This window comes from Lactuca saligna, chromosome 4 (assembly GCF_052625555.1).
Source record: "Lactuca saligna cultivar CGN05327 chromosome 4, ASM5262555v1, whole genome shotgun sequence".
NCBI classification, from domain to species: Eukaryota; Viridiplantae; Streptophyta; class Magnoliopsida; order Asterales; family Asteraceae; genus Lactuca; species Lactuca saligna.
Window position 1 is genome coordinate 4,483,826 of NC_136420.1, and position 17,762 is coordinate 4,501,587.

At 35.2% G+C, this 17,762-nt stretch overlaps 1 protein-coding gene across 1 annotated transcript; it reads left to right on the forward strand.

Annotated features, from left to right (window-relative positions):
- Positions 1–1,105: 1,105 nt before the first annotated feature.
- On the forward strand, positions 1,106–5,294 carry ORP1D (OSBP(oxysterol binding protein)-related protein 1D). The gene is made up of 8 exons (XM_078989013.1): positions 1,106–2,107; positions 2,710–3,063; positions 3,138–3,219; positions 3,325–3,827; positions 3,937–4,092; positions 4,182–4,490; positions 4,570–4,914; positions 5,000–5,294. Exons 1-8 carry the CDS (start codon positions 1,577–1,579, stop codon positions 5,159–5,161), a joined length of 2,442 nt encoding a protein of 813 aa, XP_078845139.1. The 5' UTR covers positions 1,106–1,576; the 3' UTR covers positions 5,162–5,294.
- Positions 5,295–17,762: the final 12,468 nt, after the last annotated feature.

The following is a 17,762-nucleotide window of genomic DNA, read 5'->3' on the forward strand; positions in this document are numbered from 1 at the left end:
GGACTTTATCCAAAGTTTTTTGTAAACCACAAAGACTAAATTTGCAGTTTTGTTTTTATAAAATGTTTTGCAAACATTTGAGGCCATATTCTTGATTATAACTGACCCTCTGGAGGAGCTGGAAAATGACTTAATAGGATTGTAAACGACTTAATGGGTTGGAAAATGACTTAACGGGGATGAAAAACGACTTTGAAACTGAAAATCAGCACCAGAATCGGTTTGGTCCCTAGTGCTCTGTTTGTTGATTCTTTCGGTTCCGATCCGATTATAGAACCGTTCTCATGCCTAAAGCAAATGTCCACCGGTTGTGGAAGAAAATAGGGTAAAAGCATAAATGCAAAATCCATGACAAGTACTATAATTTATAAACGGAAAACATAAACAATATTCAGATCATAAAAAGTTTACTAAGGTCTCGTTTGATACGCATCTTTCCAAGTTTACTAAGGTCTCGTTTGATACGCATCTTTCAAGGTCTCGTTTGCACAAAAAATGGTCTTTCTTGATAAGATATGTCTTTCCTAGAAAGCCTCAAAATCATATCTTTCTGGCTGAATGGACTGGAAAGACAATTATACACCAAACCCCGTCTTTTTCTTTATTTCTTGAATTATTAATTTTTAAAAAAAATTATTTTTTATTGAATTATTATTTTTTTCATCATTCAGCATAATAAATCAGATGTACAATCAAACAACTCATTACCAAATATCACAACAGAAATTATCAAATGAGACCTAACTAAAATGTTTTTCTTTCAAATTTCTCTGAACATTCTTTTAATGTTTCCGGATTCGCAATTGACCCTTACGCACTACGTTGTTTGTTTTGTTATGTTTTTTTTTTTTTTTGGTAAAAATTCTAGACGATGATATTTTGTTAAATACATTAGTCATTTTAGGCATCTTATGATTTGATCCAAATATATTATTGCAAACTATTTTATTACAATTGATTGATCTGATTTTAATAATTTAATATGACTTTATGCAATAAAATAAAACACCGGAAGTGTCCTTCAAATACAAATACCCAATGGACATGCGCAGGTTAGATGTGTGCACAATCATGACGCCTCTAACTGAATTACAAACCATGCATTTATATGGATGGACCTATAGACCCTTTAATGCGCCTCTTGCTTAACCTACGCCCCCTCCTCTCCTCTCTTCTTCTCTCTTCCTCTGACACAAACACTTTCTCTCACAGCAAGCACAAACACCCAAAAACACACACTAGTTTTACTTGCAACCAACGACTGATGCAGTGAAATTAATGGATCGCTTCTCTCCACTCATACATCTTTATCGTCGTTGTCTGCAAGCTTAATTGCGCTGTACTGCTTGCTTGCTACCTATATACCTATTATCTATTGCCTTCTCTCTGATCTACATTTTACTGTACCACCCGTACCCTATGTCATTCCGACATCGCAAAATCTTTAGTTGCTCCGATCGGTGTTCTTCCTCATTGCTCTTCTTGCTCCGAACAGGTATCGTTTAGAGATCTTCTGTCTGTCGGTGTTAATTTCCTTGGATTTCATTGATTTTGCGGAAATTTGGTTGGGGAAAAGATGAATCCGTTGTGCTGTATTGCTCCGGTCTCGATTGAGAAGGATCGGACGAATTCTCCGTCGTCTGTGGTGGTGAGATCGCAGTCTGAGTGTCAGTTAGGGTTTGAGAGTTCCGTGAGGAGCGTGAGGCCGGCGAGTTTTTCGGCGCAGGTTTCGTCTGTTGGCACTGAATCGGACAATGTGATTCATGAAGCGGAGGATAGTGAGATTGAAGTGAGGGAAAAGGATTCCTCTGTCTCGAAATCGATGGTTTTTTGTGGGAATGGAGGTGGTGCTGTGGCTGGGATCTTGTATAAATGGGTGAACTATGGAAAGGGATGGAGATCGAGGTGGTTTACGTTGGAGGATGGGGTGTTGTCTTACTACAAGACTCATGGACCAGATAAGATCTTGCTCAGCCCGGGGAGGGAGAAAGTGATTAAGGTCATTGGAGAGGAGTCAATTAGGTATATGAGGAAATGCAGTAACGGCAGCAATCACAATCGGTTTGGTGCAAAACAGTGGAAACCATATGGGGAAATACATCTGAAGGTGTGGACTTTTATCTCAAACCATTTGCTATTGTATTACAGATCTTTTACTTCCATATATCAGTACTAGCGAAAAACAGTTTAATCTATAATGTAGCAAGATAGCGTTCACTGCATAACGATCCAACATCTATCCATCCACACACTAACTAAAATCATCTCAAAATTGTTCCAAATGCTGGAAATATTTTAGTGTTCTTTCTGCATCTTAGCAAGTAGAATTGTTGGTTTGCAAAGAATGGAGAAGTAGGATGGGTAATGTAAACATTGCTTGTTTTAATGAACTTTGCTTTGTCATTGCTACCACAGGAACATAGGCAACATGGTTAGGTGGCATTTTATGAATTTTGTTATTTGGACATTTATGGTACGCCTTTAGATTCCTTTTAGCTTTTAACCAAAAGGGAAATGGCATTTAGTTAGTGGTTCTGACCTCTGCAACAATTATTGTTGTGTACTTGAAATGGCCACTATTGAAGATGACAACTCCTGCTTGTTGACCAGTCCTGATGAAGCTAATCTGCTCATTTTTTAGTGTTACTTCAAGTTGAAATGATAGCATTTGCTTAATTTTGTAGTGTTACTTAAAGTTTTAACATACAGGTCTCTTCTGTAAGGGCAAGCAAGTCAGATGACAAAAGACTATCTATATTTTCTGGAACAAAAACTCTTCATTTAAGATGCATCTCTAGAGAGGACAGAGCTGCATGGATTGAGTCCCTTGTAGCTGCTAAAGATAAATTCCCTAGATTATCTCCAGGGGATCTTGCTCCTTCTGAAGACATGGTTATTTCAACAGAAAAGCTAAGATCACGATTATCCCAGGAAGGCATAGCAGAGGAAGTAATAAAAGACTGTGAATCAATTATGCTTGGTGAACTCTCTGCCCTCCAAAACCAAATGAAGGCTCTTCAACTTAAACATATTGTTCTCCTGGACACATTAAGACAATTAGAGGTACCCTCTTTATTCTCTCTCATGAAGATGCATGTCGAAATCTTGCATTGATTGGATAAATCTGTGATTTGCAGACCGAGAAAATTGAGTTGGAAACAACCGTGGTTGATGAAACAAAAGAGCGGGACTCTTGTGGGCAGGATAGACGATTCAGTGGTAAGCTAATCTTTTTAGGGTCTGTTTCGTATGATGGAATGGAATGGATTATTACATTCCATTCCTTGTGTGTTCATTTAACTAACAGTTACTGCAATGAAACAGATTTCTATTCCATCATGTCTGAGGGAAGTGGAAGTGATTCCGATGCCGACAACGAAAGCCAATATGGAGGAGCAAACGTGGAATCAGATGAAGAAAATGGAACCTTCTTTGATACAAATGAATTCATGTCCTCTGATGTTTTAAGATGCGCTTCTTATCGAAGCAGAGACAATAATAATAATAATAATAATAATAATCATTGTATATCAAACGATAGAGACAGAGACGCATTCCCATCTAATCGTTTATTACTACGTGAGGCTGGAACCGAAATCAGTCTGATCCAATACCCTCACATCAAAAGAAGAGAAAGCCTACCAGAACCAAAAGAAAAAGAAAAACCTGTTGGCTTATGGTCCATAATCAAAGACAACATCGGAAAGGATCTTTCCGGTGTTTGTCTCCCTGTTTACTTCAACGAACCTCTCTCTTCATTACAGAAATGCTTTGAGGATTTGGAGTATTCTTGTTTGGTTGACCGTGCCTTGGAATGGGGAAAGCAGGTCAGGTAACTTTTAAACAAAGTATATTTCATTATTTGACTTTTTTTTTTCAATATTTATTGAAATCCAACTAACACAGAAAAAAAAAACTTATTCATTCATTCGTCAGGGGAATGATCTGATGAGAATATTAAGCATTGCAGCTTTTGCTGTTTCTGGCTATGCATCAACAGAAGGCCGACAATGCAAACCCTTCAACCCTCTTTTGGGAGAGACGTATGAAGCTGATTATCCTGATAAGGGCCTACGTTTCTTTTCTGAAAAGGTAAAAAAAAAAAATGGTTTGTGATTTTGAGAAAAAAGAACCTTTTTTTTTTTTTTAGTTTAATAAAATATGATTTTGTCCCTGTTTAGGTGAGTCACCACCCGATGATAGTTGCGTGTCACTGCGAGGGCAGAGGGTGGAAATTCTGGGCAGATTCCAATCTCAAGGGTAAATTTTGGGGGAGATCCATTCAGCTGGATCCAGTAGGTGTCCTGACTTTACAGTTTGAAGATGGTGAAACTTTTCAGTGGTCAAAAGTCACCACCTCTATTTACAACATCATCCTTGGTAAAATATACTGTGATCACTATGGTACAATGCGTATCAAGGGCAGCGGAAATTACTCCTGTAAACTCAAATTCAAGGAACAGTCCATCATCGACCGAAACCCACACCAAGTAAAAGAAATAGCAACCTAAACCTACTTTCATCATCTATCTGTCTATTCTATTATAATATAAATAATTGAATTTTCAGGTTCATGGGTTTGTGCATGATAATAGAAGTGGGGAAAAGGTGGCGATGTTGATGGGGAAGTGGGATGAGGCGATGTATTATGTGTTGGGGGACCCGACTACGAAACCCAAAGGATATGATCCGATGAGTGAAGCCGTGTTGTTGTGGGAAAGAGATAAGTCTGCTACAAAGACGAGATATAATCTGACACCCTTCGCCATATCTTTAAATGAGGTCACACCCGGGTTGAGAGAGAGGCTGCCTCCTACCGACTCCAGGCTTAGGCCAGATCAGCGACACTTGGAGAACGGAGAGTATGAGCTGGCAAATGCCGAGAAGCTTAGACTCGAGCAGTTACAAAGACAGGTAAGCATCCCATAAACTTTAGTTTATTAACATCATTAAATAATAATAATAATGATGTTTATGTGTGAATATTGAATATTAATAGGCAAGAAAAGTGCAAGAAAGGGGATGGAGGCCTCGGTGGTTTTCAAAGGATGAAGATGGTTGTTTCCATTACGTGGGTGGATACTGGGAGATGAGAGACAAGAAAGATTGGAATGGAATTCCGGATATATTTGGCCAGACCATAACCACCGAAGATGAATGATATGATATCATAAAAAAAAAAAAAAAGGTGATGTTATTTTTCATATAATTCATTCCCTCCTAAAAACACCTCTGTTTGAGTGAGTACATATGATTTCCTGAAAAGAAATAAAAAAACGCATCTCACTTTATCATATCATTCTTACTTCTTAGTACTATTATTGTTTATTGCTTGCACACCAGTTGAGTTTTTGTTCCAGGACAAAGTTCCCATCCAATCGCATGCATTGTATGATTTAATCCAAAGTATTTGATTATCGTTCAAATTTATTTTTCATAATAACTACAAAACTATTAAAATATTATATATGGATTATCAATTTTTTCTAAAATCTCAAAATAGAATTATAATTAAATATTCAGTAATTCTTTAAAATGACACTAATTAATTTAAAGAAAACTATTTTTTTTTATTATTAATCATAATATGTCATTTTATTCCAACAAAAATTAGTGACAAAAAATCACCGCTCAATCTTCACCGAAACAACATATACTCGGGTACCGGTGTTGTAAAATGTGTACACAATGTGAGGAAAGGTACTGACCGACCGAAGCACTGGGATGGGAAGGCTTGGGGCTCGGTAGTTAGTACCGAGCAAAACTATACAACTGTGGGGTGTGTGACATGTCATTCTTCTTCTTCTTTGCCGTTTGCAAGAACCATGTAATGATTTTTTTAATGCAATTTCCTCTTAAACTATTTCCCAAATAAAAATAACCAAATTCAAAAGTGTTAAAGCACATTTACAAGTCTTTTAATACATGCTATTTTTTGTCCAATAATTTAGGAATTTAAGATACAAAGGATGGGGGTTGTGGTACAAATAGGCATGAGCACAATTCTAGAACCGGCCTCAACCGTAAGAACAAGGAACTGGTCGAAGTTGAAATGAAAAACCGAAAACCAAATCTTTAGGAACTAAATCGGTTCCGGTATTAGTATCGGTTTTTGGTTCAAAAATCTTTTTCCAGCCACGGTTAGTAGTGGAAAATTTTCTAGTTTTCCAAGAAAATTTTCCAAAGAAAACAAAAATTTTGAAAACATGTTTGGTTGACATCTATTGTGCGGACGTTTGGACAGTGCTATTATGTGAGGATGACAAAGAAAATATGTTCATTGATAATATGGATACATTCAATCTTACATAACTATTGTTATTATCGCATTCTCACTAATTAAATTGTTTATAAGGTTATTATAAACTTATTATTATTATTCTCTATATGTCAGAAAGTTATTAGAATGTTTATTGAGTTGTATTATGTAAGAATGAAAATGAGTGAAAAATGATGCGTGAGTACAAAAATAAATAATAATTAGTGATAATGCATGAAAACGACGATAATTGTATTAGTTTGAACGTATTCATATTACTAAAGAACCTATTCTCTTAGTAATTCTCATAGAATAACATTGTCTACACGTACACAATAATTGTACATCCACATGATAACCTAGCCATATATATATATATATATATATATATATATATATATATATATATATATATATATATATATATATATATATATATATATATATATATATATATATATATATATATATATATATATATAAGGGTTCAATTGAAAAAAAAAGATTCAGAATGAGAGAATCATTCTCAGCCATCAATTTATTTTGCCGCAAAACACTTAGGCGTACCGATGGAATGGGTAACGGATATACATGTGTTTTCCAACCAAACATGTTTCCTTAAAGTGTGCTAATCATTACCTTAATATAAACAAAAAAACATTTTTTTTTTGTTTTTTGATTTTTAGAATGCTACTTTTATCAAAATTTATTTTAAATATATCAAAATTCATAATTTTTTATTCTCTATAAATAGACATCTATATTGATATAGTTTTGAATTAAAATAAAAAAAATATATTTTTTAAGAGTTTCAGCTATCGTTATTCAAAAGTGAATAAAAATGCATAAGATTATTATTACAATTGTTGGATTAGGTGTCTAAGCCCATAACTATTTTGGTATGAACTTGACCCGATTATGAGCATGGTTCTTTTGGATTGCCTTCACCATAGCAACTAATAAGATGAATTAAAGAGAGAGGATTAATTATGATTTATTAATATATTATGTGAGTAATATATTAAAAAAGAAATCATATTGTTTAATTAATATTAGTCAAGAATTAATTAAGAATTAATATTGTAGCTAAAAGAGATTAATTAAATAAAGGGGACCGATACTGTAATTATAAGATAGTTACAAAGATTAGGCTTATGATCCATAAAGGAAGCATGGACGAATTCTATACGAGAGTTGTAACGCCCATAGATCCGGGCTAGTCAATTTAAAGACGATAAGCATCAAAAATGACTTTTTTATGGAAGATTATTTATAAAGATTAATCTCAACCAAGTTGTAGTATATGTCACAAGGTTTCCATGCATATAAAGAACGCCAAAATCCGAGTTATAACGAAGAAATTATAACCTGTCGAAGTTTCGCGATAGAACTGACATGACCCAGCGCGACCCAGCACGACGTAAATAGTGAATTTAAGGTAGATAGATATCTATCATTAGTGATCTAAACGAGAGTCGAATATGTCTTCTATAGTAGTCCAACGATAAAAAGACAGACGAAAACGGAGTTCAGATGAAGGAGTTATGAGTTTATAACGGAGTTTTCCGGTCCCGGCCTACTAAAAATAATATATAAGTAATATAATTATAATATACTAAAAATAAAGTCAAAATTAGCCAATGGAGTCTAAACGAGAGTTGTAGATCATAATCTCACCTTCGCGTCGATATAAAGAACATCGAAAACGGAGTTCGTATGCGAAAGTTATGAATTTCTGAAGTTTGGGGCGCGAAACCCCAAAACTGTCAGAGACCACGATGTGGCAACCAGTGCCACGACGTGGCAAGTCCCTTGATACCTCCGGGAGTCACCCAGATGCAACTTGGGATGACGCATGCAGTGACGATCAAGCCTACGACGTGGAAAAAGGTTCCACGACGTGGAAAAGACCAGTTTTGCCCTATAAATAGATTTGAAGGGCCAGCCGAGTTTGGTTGCTCATTCTCTCATCTCTCTCCCATATTACATCGATTTACGTGCAAAGAAGTACCCCCGAAGCCCCGGTATCAACCCCGAGACCCGAATCAAGTCCCGAAGCCCGAAGATCCCGAGAAGAAAAGAGTTTCCGAGCCGAAGCTCTGCCCGCGAGAAACCCGGTGTGTGAAGTGATCCCGGTTTCACCGAAGAATACTAATTCTACAAGCCGTAGTGCTGTCTGATCATCTTCTAATCAAGTGAGTGTATAGTCACTTTCGTCTTACACATAGATATGAAGTATTTTATGAAATATGTGCTATGTGTATAATATAAAGTGATTTATATGTGTGAGTATGTGGTTACTTTCTTCTAACGTATAGATATGAAGTATTTGCTAAGAAATATGTATTATGTGTTTATAAATTGTCTGCTTATTTGAGATGAGTGTGGAATGGACGTTTTATATAGTTTTTAAATGAGTTAAACTGTATATGTATTTTATATCTGCGAATATGTTGGGTAGAACATGGGTAGATGAGATAGTTGGTATGTGATAAAATGAGGAGGTATGGTAGATGCACCAAATAGAGATGTCATAATACTAGCAGATGTGCTTAAGAATAATATTGGTAGATGCACCAAATAAATATGTCATAATACTAGCAGGTGCACTTAAGAATAATATTAGTAGATACACCAAATAGAGATGTCATAATACTAGCAGATGCGCTTAAGAATAATATTGGTAGATGCACCAAATAGAGATGTCATAATACTAGCAGATGCGCTTAAGAATAATATTGGTAGATGCACCAAATAGAGATGTCATAATACTAGCAGATGCGCTTAAGAATAATATTGGTAGACGCACCAAATAGAGAATGTCATAATACTAGCAGATCCGCTTATAGGATAATCCTGGCAGATGGACTTATAGGATAAGGTCGGCAGATGCGCCTAATAGTGAATGTCGTAATCTCGGCAGATGCGCTTAAATGATAAAGTTGGTAGATGCGCCTTAAATAACAGTAGAATTTGTGTCTATTCCTTAAAGTCAAATTTTAGGAATGAATGAATAAAGGATAAGTGATTCTTAGGGTAAAACCTTAAGAAATAAAGAAGATAACGGGGATGGGTAATTGGGTTGATTGTTTGATGATTAAATATAATAATTATATTATTGTGGGTTGAAAACCCTATATGCTCACCAGGCTCCTAAGCCTGACCCACTCAGTTTAATTGTATCACAGATATCGATATGAAGCTGCTTTGCACTGAGAGATTAAAGGAGATGTAAATCACTAGAGTAAATGAATGTAAGTTCTGTTTATGCTTATGTGTCTGTATCGGAACATGACATCCCGAGGTTTTATTATTTAATAAAAATACATTCTCTTTGAGAAATGTTTTGATAAGTTTTTATCATATCTTGTTTTGGGAACAAATTCTGCAACCGTTTTCTTTAAACGATTACTCTGATTTTAAAAACAAAGCATAAACAAAACGGTCTTTTATGGCCGTGAAATTGGGGATGTCACAAGAGTCCATATAGAAATCGTCCAAGGGCCTTTTGGAAGGATCTTTGGGCTGCTTAAGGACTAAGCAGTTGGATTAGGGTTTTCTAGTTGATAACCCTAGAAGCCTAAGTATAAAAGGAACCCTTAAGCCTCCAAAAACGTGTCCAATCGTCTAAGAGAAACCCTAAGATGTTTTTGGTGCCTTTTTCCTCCTTCTTGTTCATATTTGTTGTTTATGGTGTTTGTGACTCCATTAGAGGTGCAACATTTGAGGCACTAAGCTTTCAGAAGTCAAGATCAAGAAGGTTTATGATTGTTATTGCTACATAACAATCAAGGTAAGATATAAACCTTATTTTCATATATGATTTTGGTTATAGTATGCTAGTCAATTAGGGTTTATCGCTTTGGTATTCAATGTTGTATGTTCAATTAGAAAAACCTAGATCAAAGCAATTATGGTTGCATGAACACCATAGGAATGATGTTATGCTCAAAATCCATCAGTGGTATTAGAGCCTGTCACACCCCTAAACCAGACGGCGGAAACATCCGGGGGTGGATGACTTCATTTGTAGTATCACAACATATGCATTTATAGAAATCAAAGTACAAACAACCACTGCATTAATAAGTAAAAGTTTATACATGTGTTCAATCATAGTGTATTGACACCAAAATAGTTGATACAAAAAATATAGAATACATGACTCAAAACGGCTCCATCTTCTTAGAAGCTTGGGGAGTACATGTCTACCGATTCCCTAAGAATACAAGTAATTTGAAAAGGAGTATCAACATAAAGTTGAGTGAGTGCATAAGTATTTATGTTTGAAAGCTTGTTTTCTGTTCATTGAACATGTAAAACTGTTCCAGAAAATCCTATATTTTCTTTTGTATATGAAAAGTAGTTTTAATCCCATAAAACCGTTCCGTTTGTAAACTAGTATTCTGTATTTGAATTTCCTTTGTAAAACGTGTAAAAGTAATTGTTTCTGGTCCCACCAACAGTTATGGTAAACTGTAATGTAATACAGTAAATTGTATCTTTGTAAAGTTAGTATTTTGAAATGTACTCAAGTTTAGTTAATTATACACTAACCGTATTGTTTAATATCTTTTTCATGAGTTTATTATAACCATACTATGACTAGATTGCCTGATACGACGCTTTGGAGGCGTCAGAAATGTTGATAACAATTGTCACTCCAAACCTGCTAGTCTAACTGTAGCTAACAGTTTAGGTGCGGGATTGTCAATCCCATATAGATCTATACACATTTGTTTCGATCCCTATGATGGAGATTCTGGTTATAATATTAGGACTTTAACTATGTTGTTTAAATGTACTAACAACCTGAACATATTAACTGCTAGAAAAAGTATATAGATGTTACGTGTATAATAACGATGAAAACTCAATCATTCTGAAATAAATGATTGTTAATAAGTTTCTTGTTTAGTGTTATTGAAATGTATTTGTAAATTGTTCATACTTGTGTGGTTTTGAATTCAACCCTTGTTATTGTAAAAAGATATACTAGCGTATACTTGACTCGTGTATTAGTGTTCTTGAATCATAAATTATACCTATTATAATTTATATGTATTTTCTGTATGATACTAATTGTTCATGAATGCAACCCCTTGCTCGGCAAGTTACGAAGAGTACTGAAACTGAATGAAATAACCTTTATATTTATATACATATACAATTATATAAATATAATTTTTGGGGAAAAATATAAGTTGGTATAACCTTTTAAAAAATTTAAAAGTCTTGAAATGTTTGTGATGACTTGATGCCCTTTTAACGCTATTTGAAATCATTTGTAACACAAAATCTTTGTCTTAGACTTGTATTCCCCCCCCCCCCCCCCCACCTTAAAACTGTAAAAAGTATGAAAAAATATGGGGGTATGAACTCACCTGGAAAGTGTGATGATTTGAATAAAACGAGACTTTTCTCAGGCAACACTTCGATCGGAAGGAAGTGAGTTTTTCGGGTATTTCGGAGCTTCGGACCTTCGTCGGTGTTTGGATACGGAACTGGGGCGTCGGGGTATCTTCGAAAGGCTCGAAAGTGAGAAAATGGGAGAGAAATGGTGTAAATTAGATAAAGAAGCCGGAACTTTAGCATCTTATTTATAGGGGTGGAGGCTGGTCTCGTACGTTGGGCGTACTCTGGAGAACGTGGGGCGTTCCTCGTACTTTGGGCGTACTTTTGTGACAACCTGATATTTCGAGGCAATATGATGGAACGCAAGTCAAATTTATGTCAAAATTTAACTTTCCTAAAACCTTATTTGGGTTAAATAAAGTAGTAGGAATCGTATCAAGGTTTTCATACATATAAAGAACCCAAAAATCCGAGTTATAACGAAGAAGTTATGACCAACCGAAGATTCTCGGCAAAACCGACAATACTGATAGACGTAAAATGCGAAGTTTCAATACAATAGTTTTTGGCCTTAGTTATCTAAATGAAAGTTTTAGATATCATCAAACTGTAAACGTACATAAAAAGAACGTCCAAATCTGACTTCATATGAGGAAGTTGTGATTTTTCTAAGTTACAGATATAACAGTAGACAACTAAAAACTCGAAATAGAGATCGACAGACTTTTAGCCGACACAATCTAACTGAGAATCTAAGGGCTCAACAATACCAGCGCAACGGTAAAAAGTCTGACGAAAACGGACTTCGGATGAAGAAGTTATGGAACTTTAACGGACTTTTCCTGTCCCGACCTATTAAAAATATAATATTAAAAATAAAGTCAAAACTAGCCGATGGAGTCTAAACAAAAGTTGTAGATCGTAGTCTCACCTTCGCGTGGATATAAAGAACGTCGAAAACGGAATTCGTATGAGAAAGATATGAATTTTTGAAGTTTGCTATATAATTAAAATATAAATTTAATTAAAATCCGATATTATCCGAAGGAGGAGTCATCGGACCAATCCAGGTTACGCCCCGCGTACTCGGATGCTAGGCTCCGGTTCGTCCACGTCACTCCGATGTTTCGACCGAGGATGCGCTCATGCATGACGCATGAGTACGCAGTGCGTACTCTCGTACGCCCCGCGTAACGAGGTCCTCCAACCCCTATATAAAGGGTGCGAGGGTGTCGGCCATATTTGCTAATTTCCTTCCTTTCTCGTGCCGAAGCTCTGCGTTTCAACCCTCGGAGTCATCCCAAAGTCCCGGTTTTCATATCCAAGGTGGGAAGAAAGTTTTACACTCCCGAGACTCCCGAGATTTCCCGAGAATCTCGAGAGATCCGCTTTCTCAAGTAGAAGTTCTGCTCAGTTTTCGTCACGCTTTCTTCAATCAATCAAGTGAGTTCGTACCCCTATAAACTACACTTTTAAATGTTTTATAAATACTTTTATATTCTTTTAAAGAGGGGAATACAAGTTAAATACTCAATTATTGTCGTGTGTTATATAATAAAGTTCATTATACGCTTTTCATCAACGGAATCATATGTGATTTATAACAATTATAGGGAAACTTTCGTATGAAAAATATATCACGATAACATCATAACTTTTGAAATGAAAAGTGTTGTTATATATATAAATCAAACACTCTGCTTATACTGTATGTATACGTGTCCATCTTTGGTACTACAAACATACAATTATTTTGGCACGAAAAACATCAATATTTTGGGATACTTGTTGTTAATAAATCAATCATATGGGATTTATAACTAGTATACAAATGGATTTACTACAAGTTTAGCAGTTTTACTAAACATATTACTTCAAATGACTTTCTTAAACGTTTTTACATGATTAAAGCTCTTTATCAAACTGTCTTACACACTGTAAGCTTCCTTTCAAACTCGGTTACAAAGATGTTTTCAAACAGTGGTTTTCCGTGTACTTAAATTGTCTTATCAAACAAAATACTTTCAATCGTTTTATAAACTGACATCAAGTCACAAATTCTTTATTAGACTTTTCAACGGTTTTACAAAACTTCTTTATGCTTTTATATTATAAATTGCATGCATCTATATGTATAGTTATATAAGAAATGTTTAAAAGACTTAGGAAGGCTATCCACCCTATTTCCTTTTCCTCGATTTGGATGTGGTCTGGTGGGATATCGGGTACCTGTCCGAAGGTCGTTTAAATATTAGTTATATATCATGTGTACATATATAGTCATAAATTTTCCATCAGTTAATTCTGTTCTGACGCTCTTGGGTAGCAAGGGTGTATAAATCTACTTGGACACTCATCAATTACATTCTAGTAAACTATTATAGGAATAGTTTAGGGGATACAAAACATTATTCCTATTACAAGAAATTACACCAGAGTCAGTTCATTCATGAGTCTAGACTACATGCTATATGAAGGGATACTCTTACAGAGATTCCTCTTACATGGATATATTTATAGGGATACTCTTACATAGATACGCTTACATGAGTACGTTTACATGAATACTCTTACATGAATACTTTTACATAGAAATTATATGGCAAATTACTATTACATATTATATGTCTAGATACTGTTATATAGTTCTCCTTTCTATCTTTACCTTGTGATACAAACACATCATCGACGAGATAGATTGGACTTTATATCCTAGTACCAAAGGATAATTTACGGGATTAATCATTCCTAGAATCTCTATTAGCTACAGAGGTAAATGCACATCCACGGATGTCTTCGGTTGATACCATTACAGGTATACTTTAAGGGATTAACTATTCCTACACCCAGCTGTTAGCAACAGAGGTAAATGTACGTCTACGGATGTCTAAAGTTAACACTGTTAGTTATCCTAGTAAAAAGGGATAATACGTAAGTTAGTTATCCTAGTATAAAGGGATAATACATAAGTTAGTTATATTATTACCATTATCTTGTGACTCATCCACATAATCAATGAGGTGAATCGTATTTGAGTATCCTAGTACCAAAGGATACAATTTCTTATATTAATAATAATTATCAAACAGTCGGGTCTTGGTAGAAGACTACTTTCAAAACAACTAGGTCTTGGTAGAAGATTTCATCTATACTAATAGGAATCATAGGGATTTCTAGGGTTTACCAAACGGTTTCGATTACTTACAAACATTTCCACACTTATACGAACTTTCTTTCAAAACAATATCAAGTCTTTCATTACAAGTTTTACAAATCAAAAACACATTAATACTTATGAATTCACCAGCTTTTTGGCTGATACTCGCTTTCAAAATAACTTGTATTCTCAGGTCGCAAATAGACAGGTATGACGACCAGGTTTTGTGAAGACGGAGCAATCCAGACTCGTCTTATTTTCTGATTATTCATTTTATTGTTGTATATTATGAAAGAACACACATGTACTTGAAACTTATACTATTAATGCAATGGATGATGTTGTTGCTTGTTTACTACTTTACATTGTTGTGATACATTACATGACGTCCTCCGCCCCAGAACGTTTCCGCCGTTCTCGGTTTTGGGGTGTGACAGATTAGTATCACAACATTGTTTATAGTGAATTGAGTATATCAACCCATAAAAGATATACTAACTATAAATACAATGGGATTAAAAATATTCTGACTTAGAGTTTATACTTTTAAATAATAAAATATTTAATTAAGTATACGTGCCTGCATTTATACTAAAATCAGTGTCACAATGACAAGAACAAAAGTATTACGATTGTTGAATATCACAAGTAAGCTTGGGGATGTATGGTCAGTCCTGGGAATGGCATAGCTTGATCAACTATGCTGGTCCGAGGAGTGATTAGCATATGCCCAAGAATGGTTGTGATGTGGCAACAAGTCTAAAAACTTACCAACACTACCACATTGTCGAGATCTTAAATTCTCGTTTTCGTCATCTGATTTCCGTTTTCGTTTGTCTTTTTACCGTTCTACTATTATTGTTGAGATCTTAAATTCTCATTTAGGTTGTGTCGGCTAAATGTCGCTCGATCTCTATTTCGAGTTTTTAGTTGTCTACTGCTACTCTAAAATATAGAAAAATCATTACTTCCTCATACGAAGTCATATTTGGACGTTCTTTTATGTATGTTCACGGTTTGATGATATCTACGACATTTATTTAGTTACCTAAGGCTAAAAAGTATTTTATTGATATTTTACGTTTTACGCTTAACCATGTTTTACCGGTTTTGTTGCGGATCTTTGATTAGTCATAACTTCTTCGTTATAACTCGGATTTTCGTGTACTCTATATTTTTGTAAACGTTGTTACGATATCTACCACTTAGTATATTCATAAAAAGAGTTTTGAACATTTCATTTTTGACTCTTATATTACTAATCTCATTATAGGTTACAATATTTGAGCTTAGATCATTACATTGATTCGAAATATCGGGTTGTCACAGAGCCTAGGTCGTTTTTCTTGTTGAATAGATGCAAAAGTTGTCATACCCCCATACCGGAATGGCGGAAACGTTCGGGGGCGGAGAACGTCATGTTCAGTATGATAACAATGCACAATAGCAAAACAAGCAACAACATCATCAATTTCATTAATAGTATAATTTATACATGTGTGTTCTGAATGTATTTGTAAGACACCATATATATATATATATATATATATATATATGTATTAAAATAAAATACGAGTCTGAAAGTGCCCCGTCTTCTCATAACATGTCTATCTGTGCCTGTCTAATGGTGACCAGAGAATACAAGTTATTTTGAAAGAGAGGATCAACATTTAAGCTGGTGAGTTCATAAGTATTTTAGTGTCAAATGTTTGTATAAGTTTGAAAAAAATGCTTGTAAGTTTTTGATGTAAAGTTTGTATACTTCCTAGAAAATCCTATATTTTCTATTGACATGGAGAGTCGTCTTCTACCAAGACCCGACTGTTCTGTATGTTTGTTTGTTTTTTTTTTGTAAAAGTGAGTGTTTTCCCAAGTATATGACTATTATTACCAGAAAATAGTATACATTGCCTTTTATGTGAGAAGATCACTATATGAATGTAATGGGAAAATGACAGTGTATAGTAATGTTGTAATAAGTAACTACTGTAGCACTAACTACCTTAAAACCAATTTGTTTAATTAAGGTTAAATGTGATGTGGTTATAACCATACTGATTGATGAGTGTTTAATACGACAACCTGTTGGCGTCGAAATTGAGGTGACATTTGTCACCCCTTGGCTTGCTGACCAAACTGTAGCGAACAGTCGGGATGCAGGATTGTCAGTCCCGTATAGATCTATACACACAATGCCAGCTCTCCCTACAGGAGATTCTGGTTCCAAAACGCGACCTAAAAAGTATATTTCTAAGCCGTGAAGTAGTAGTTTCACATTAAATTTGATCTTGGTCTTGTAAAAGGATGTATGTTCCTTTCTGTTCTTGTTATTGTATGTTCCTTTTTGTTCTTGTTATTGTATCTTTGAACTAACTCATGTATGAATTGATTCATGTATGAACTGACTCTTGTAAGCTTCGGTCTCCGTTGTAGGGATGTAGTTGTCCCTGCTCGTGGCTCCACCTGCCCAAGTCCACCGCCCACAAAGGTGTCGGGCCTTGAAAATCCGGATGAGGGTTAGTATTTTCAGCAACTTGGGGTGGATTGTAGACCTACGGTTCTGAGTCTGAGTCTTCTTGGACATCCTCCTTGTTCTCTTCATCGGAACTGTCTTCAGGGTCTTATTCTGCTGGGACCACCGGGTTCTCATTCTCAGGTTCAGCTTCGAGCCATCCTCCTACTCCTTGATCGGGAAAGTATGGGTCGCCAGGGAGATGGAATCCAACCATATTATCTAAGTGAGAAAAAGGATGTAAGAAACATATAATAGATGTACTACCTAAGATAATTATAGGATGATTCTTACTAGTTGCTTCAATACTTGCGTAGTGCATACCAGTCATATGTAACCAAGATAGAATAGACCTTCGAATAAGTGACCCTAAATCTAAGTCCACAACCAAACAAGGAACATGAAGTAAATCAAAGATCACAGATTCTAAGTCTATGACACCCTAGTCACATATAACCTTAGCATATCCACTCAGCACC